This window comes from Prionailurus bengalensis, chromosome B1 (assembly GCF_016509475.1).
Source record: "Prionailurus bengalensis isolate Pbe53 chromosome B1, Fcat_Pben_1.1_paternal_pri, whole genome shotgun sequence".
Lineage (NCBI taxonomy): Eukaryota > Metazoa > Chordata > Mammalia > Carnivora > Felidae > Prionailurus > Prionailurus bengalensis.
In genome coordinates, this window is record NC_057344.1 from 22,461,658 (window position 1) to 22,467,657 (window position 6,000).

Consider the following 6,000-nt stretch of genomic DNA (forward strand, 5'->3'; position numbering starts at 1 on the left):
TGATAGCTGTCTGCTTTTGGAAACACAAAATCAGTCAATTTGCTCTCCTTCCAGCCCCCAAATGGTAAAGGGAATTGTAGATGTGTACGTGGTTAGGTAGATAAATAGATAGATGGATGACAAATAGATAGGAGCATAAAATAAACTGAACACCTCAATTTTGCATAGTTTCCCACTAGCCAGAAAGAAAGTTCAGAGACAAACAATAACAATGACAGCAGCAGCACCCAAATTCCTTGTGTAATAGTTATTATGTAAAGAAATAAAAATAAAATTTGTTTTTTAATCTTTGAGGTTTACATCAAGGTAAAATTTTATGAATCTTATGTTATGTTTGAATTAATTTTTAATGCAGAAAACAATTTGGAATGAGATGGAAAGATGCATATTAAACACATGTTTCCCTTAGGCTCAATAGTCTTGAATATATTAATATAAAATTAAAACAAATCTGTGAAAATTATTTTTATAACTCTCTTTGGGCTTCTGTGCCGTCAGTGAATTGTACCTAGTCTTAAATGTCATCATGTTCTGTCTCTTGGTGTCATTCTGTTATTTTGATAAACGCAAACATTTTTCCTGAGTCTCAGTTGATGTACCTGGGAAATGGAGATAATCGCCATTATTTTACAGGGTTATTAGAAGACGTAAATTTTATTATTTTTTTATTATTATTTTTTTCAACGTTTATTTATTTTTGGGACAGAGAGAGACAGAGCATGAACGGGGGAGGGGCAGAGAGAGAGGGAGACACAGAATCTAAAACAGGCTCCAGGCTCTGAGCATCAGCCCAGAGCCCGACGCGAGGCTCGAACTCACGGACCTCGAGATCGTGACCTGGCTGAAGTCGGACGCTTAACCGACTGCGCCACCCAGGTGCCCCAAGAAGACGTAAATTTTAAACATCAGGTGTAGAAAAAACCTAGGATGTTCACTGTGGCTGAATCTTTTCTACATCGCTAGAGACCAGAGTTACTGAATCGCCCAATATGTCTATCATATCCTTGTCCTTGGTGGGAAAAGCATCGGGATAGGAGGTAGGGGTTCTAGATACAGGTATCAACTCTGCTGCTGATTACGTATGTGATCTCAGTTGCCTCATCTACTCTAAAACATAAGCTGGAAGTCAGTGCAAGAAGGAACGGATTTCGATTCCCTTCACTCAACGGAGGCAGGCAAAACAGATCTGCTGAACGACTGACTCTAACGACGCAGGGGATTGCAGTGAATCATTTTTTAAAGGCACTGGCTCCACGCAGATGCAGGGTGGAAATTAGCTACATGACCTTGGCCCAACTTACTTACTCTCTTCGATTTTCCCTCTCCTCAGCAGTAAAATGGCACTAGAAGAGCACTTAACTTCTTAAGGTTATTTGAGGGCTCAATGAGATAACAGATTAGAAGTACTTGGAACGTTTTCAGCCACATCATTAATTCGTCACAGAGTGGGCTTAAATGTTCACGATTACTACTACAGCTTTGGCATTCTGACATTTGTGACTTCCTTTACGGAGGCTTCTCCACATTTGTGTTCACATATCAGCACATGAATGGACTCTTTTCCGTGTTGTGCTACCCCTGCGGGGCTGTCCTGCTGGTGCTCCAGCCACTGGAGGGGAGGGATTCTCATTCTTAATTAATTCTTTTTTCCCCCGGATTGTGAAATGTCTGCACTGCTGAGATGGAAATCCAGTGACTGAACCCACAACACGAGGAGTGAACGCATCACGGTGCCCTGGAACAGAGACTCTCATAGAGCCATCCTGTTCTTGGGCTCCCGTTATGACAGACCCATGCTGTCCCCAAAAGTTTTACTTACATTTGTTGATACACTTTATGAATGTCTGTATATGTAATAGACATAATGTAGAAATGTCCCACTGTTTTGGCTCTCTTCTACGTGGACATGGGCAGAGCTCCACGATTTGTGCAGTTGTGATTATTTGCATATATTTTTGAGTCCCTTTGGGGCTTCCAGAAAATTTAGATAGACTTTATACATTTACAAGGAAGCACACATGTGCAGACACGCCCACACATACGAACACTCACAAACACAAAAAAGATGGGGCTATACCTTGTAAGAGCCCCTTGGGAACAAAAATGTATTCCTGGCAAGGTTTCTGATTTTGAAGTCATATTCCCCATTTTCTTTTTTATCTGCCTTAAAATTTTAAGTCAAACAGGCTCAATACTGTTACAAACATTTCAAAATATACTTGAGTTCTCAGGTTACTACTTTTATAATTGATCAGCCCAGGAAAACCTTTCTTTTCTAATAGAAATATTGTTTGGGCCCGAATGATTTAATTACTACTATATGAACTGAACAATGCAGTGTTCCGAATTACCTTGAGAACGTGAACCCAAATATAATTTTGTCTCATGTTTGGATCTTTCTAGTAGAGGCACAAATTATTCAAAGATTAAGAGAATGCCCAGTTTATTTTATAGGTGGAAATAAAAATTTCCTAATTCTGAGAGTAAATGAAAACACAAGTCTTCAGAGAAAAATCTCTCCATACACATCCTATTAACTGTTCTTCTAGCTTACAGACTTTCTTCTTTAATCCAACTTCTACATTGCTGGCAGATATACATTTCTAAAATATAGTTCTGATGATATCATTAATTTTTTTTTTTTTTAAAGTTTAAGAGAGAAAGAGAGAGTGAGTTGGGGAGGGGCAGAGAGGGGAGAGAAAGAGAATCCCAAGCAGACTCCACACTAGTGCAGATTCCGGTGCGGGACTCAAACCCACCAACTGTGAGATATGACCCTGAGCCAAAATCAAGAGGCGGTCTCTCAACCCACTGAGCCACCTAGGTGCCCCAATGATGTCACTTCTTTTGGCGACTCACAATATACAATTCAGAGTATTGTAAACGTGGTGCTGGCTTTCTATACAGGCTTCCCCTTGACTGCTCTCCCCTCATTAATGTACTTTGTGTTTTAGATGCCAGGATCCTGGTGACTGTTGTAATACATCAAGCATTACCTTGCGCCCCCACTCTATGGAATAACTTCTTTTATACATGTGGAAAACCTCTCTCCATTTTTTTTTTTAAGTTAGGTCAAATGTTATCCACAAAGTGGTTACAAAATTCCCAATATTTGTAACTTATTCATATGTACACACACCACTATATTATGCACATCACTCAGCATGTATATAAACTTTTATTTATTGAACTCATAGAATATTTGAAAAATCAGCAAGAGTAATGTCATTATGTATGCCATTATAGAGGCCTCTCTGAAAAAAAAAAAGTCTTCACTTAATACCGTGTTTTATAAGTCACAAGGTCTGTTTCTAAGCTGAAGTGATTTCTAATTATGTTTTATATAGCTCTTTGACCGAAAGAGAACGTTTCAACATCACATTGATCTGAATTGAAGAAAATGTATTATTGATTATGCTGACGATATTAAGATATTTATTTACCATCCACCAGACTTGCTAAGGGGTTTCTGGAAATTTAGCTGCTAAATCATCAGTTTCTTGATAGCATGAAATGTCCTTAAAAACACATCAGGAGGTTTGCATTATGTATATGTAACAAAACCCCACATCTTTCATTTAGAAGTCTTTCAAAGGTTCCATTCATTATGTTTAAAAGAAAGGGGAATTTTTATATGTGACACTCACAGAAAATCTTTAGATTGTACCAGAAAAACATTTCTAAACATTGTTTTTCAAATGATCTTCTCCTGGCATGCATGGATTCCTTTCAAAAAGCAGTTGTTTCCTTATTCATTGATAGAATAATGTCCTTCTCTTGAAAGTGGCAGTGAAGTCTATGTATTTAGTTGGTTAAATATCTTCCAGGGAGCCTACTGCTGATGGCCGTTTACCCTTTCATGTGTCTGGGGAAAAGTTCAAGATAAAGAGAGTATTAGCTCTGTCATTTTGTTGTTGTTTGTCTGTGTTTGCAATTAATAATCCATGGTCTTTTTGCAGGATAGTTTGTAAGCCCTTTGCTGATTGTATTAGACTTAGTTTAATTAAAAATAGATAATATGCTTTTTGATTGCCAATGGAACTGGAGGGTATTATGCTAAGTGAAATTAGTCAGAGAAAGACAAAAATCTTATGACTTCACTCATGAGGACTTTAAGAGACAAAACAGATGAACATAAGGGAAGGGAAACAAAAATAATATAAAAACAGGGAGGGGGGCGAAGCATAAGAGACTCATAAATATGGAGAATAAACAGAGGGTTACTGAGGGGTTGTGGGAGGGGGGATGGGTTCATGGGTAGGGGCACTAAAGAATCTACTCCTGAAATCATTGTTGCACTATATGCTAACTAATTTGGATGTAAATTTAAAAAAAAATAGGTAATATATTTGGTAAGCCAGGCACACGTAAATAGCATTACACCAGAAGAAAAGAACTCTAGTACCTGTTAATGTTTCAGAGAATGCCTCATACAGATGGCCTCAGACCATCAGGTCATTGCACATACCTGTGATTAGCAAAGCTTATTTCCCTTCTTATTTCTAAAAATAAAATGAATCTGTTAAAACCAAGCATTCTTTTATCTACGATTTCATAGAGCTGTGGCTACATCTTTGGTATAGGTCTTATTACGTTGTACTCTTACTGGTTTACACAGTGACAGAATATCAGGTTTTCCAGGGCAGATTAATTTTTTTTTTTCAACGTTTTATTTTATTTTTGGGACAGAGAGAGACAGAGCATGAACGGGGGAGGGGCAGAGAGAGAGGGAGACACAGAATCGGAAACAGGCTCCAGGCTCTGAGCCATCAGCCCAGAGCCCGACACGGGGCTCGAACTCACGGACCGCGAGATCGTGACCTGGCTGAAGTCGGACGCTTAACCGACTGCGCCACCCAGGCGCCCCGGGCAGGGCAGATTAATTTTTGAATCCAAATAGAAAGCACGGCACTTGGATGTAGATAATAAGCAGCACCTTTGTCTTAAGTTAGAGGGTCAACTAATGTTTTTGTCCCATTCAGACATAAACCCCAGACCGTGTTTACTGATGCATTTGTATCTGGTTTCTTCAGGTACCGGTCCAATCTGGCTGAATGAAGTGTTTTGTTTTGGGAGAGAATCATCTATTGAAGAATGTAAAATTAAACAGTGGGGTGCTAGAGTCTGTTCACACTCTGAAGATGCTGGAGTCACTTGCGTTTTATAATGTTTTGTTTTCTTCCACATTTATGAAACCACTGTTGCAAAATGATTTTATAAGTTTGCTCCATTAAAATCGGTCCAGTGAATATTTAAGAGATTAGGAATCTTGTCTAAAGAAAAGGAATTGTTTAAAATCACTGGTTAAACATACTGAACGCCGTCACACTTCCTATATGTCTATATTTAAACCATTTCAACTTCTTTAGGTTTTTAAATGGAATTTCTAACATAACGACATGCATCAAAAGGAACGGATTAAAGTCTAAGGCTTCTGGATTATAAGTGCCAATGATAATGGAAACACCTTCCAATCATTGACCTCAGCTGATACCTTCACAAGATGACAAGTTTTGTCATTTTTGTCTTCTCTGTAATCTTTTGAGTTGATTTTAATTAAATTACTGTCTTAATAAATGAGAGGATTGGGAAGAGGTTTTTTGTGCCGAGTTCGCAAAATCTCTAACCATATACGTTTGTTGAGGAAAAATTTTACCCGGCCATCAAATTCTCTGAATGTGCAATAAGTTGGCTGTTAGATAGCAATGTTCGTGACATGCTTTGGCCATGATGAAAAACTTATCAGGAGATTTATAGGTCAATACAGGTCACTAATATGATGATAAAAACAACATGATTATTTTATGTGTTCATGTATTGACAGTTTTACTTTTTGTTACTTTGTCTTAACCGTAAATTAGTTAAAAGGTACAGACCGCCATCACTATATGTGTGTTGGTAACTGGTGGATCAAACGTCGTTTTCAACATGGAGCTCAGTTTGTTATGCATTTTAAATTAAGTTGAATAGTTGTTATAATTCTAAGACACTGTGTTTGAA

The 6,000-nt window shown here is 38.0% G+C and overlaps 1 protein-coding gene across 1 annotated transcript in view; it reads left to right on the forward strand.

Moving 5' to 3' along the window:
- The window catches only part of MSR1 (macrophage scavenger receptor 1), an 82,482-nt gene extending 76,906 nt beyond the window's left edge, over positions 1-5,576 (forward strand). Inside the window, exon 10 of the mRNA XM_043560243.1 lies at positions 5,034-5,576. Within this exon, the coding sequence (XP_043416178.1) occupies positions 5,034-5,167 (134 nt within the window). The 3' untranslated portion in view covers positions 5,168-5,576. The remainder of the gene's footprint in view (positions 1-5,033) is intronic.
- Positions 5,577-6,000: the final 424 nt, after the last annotated feature.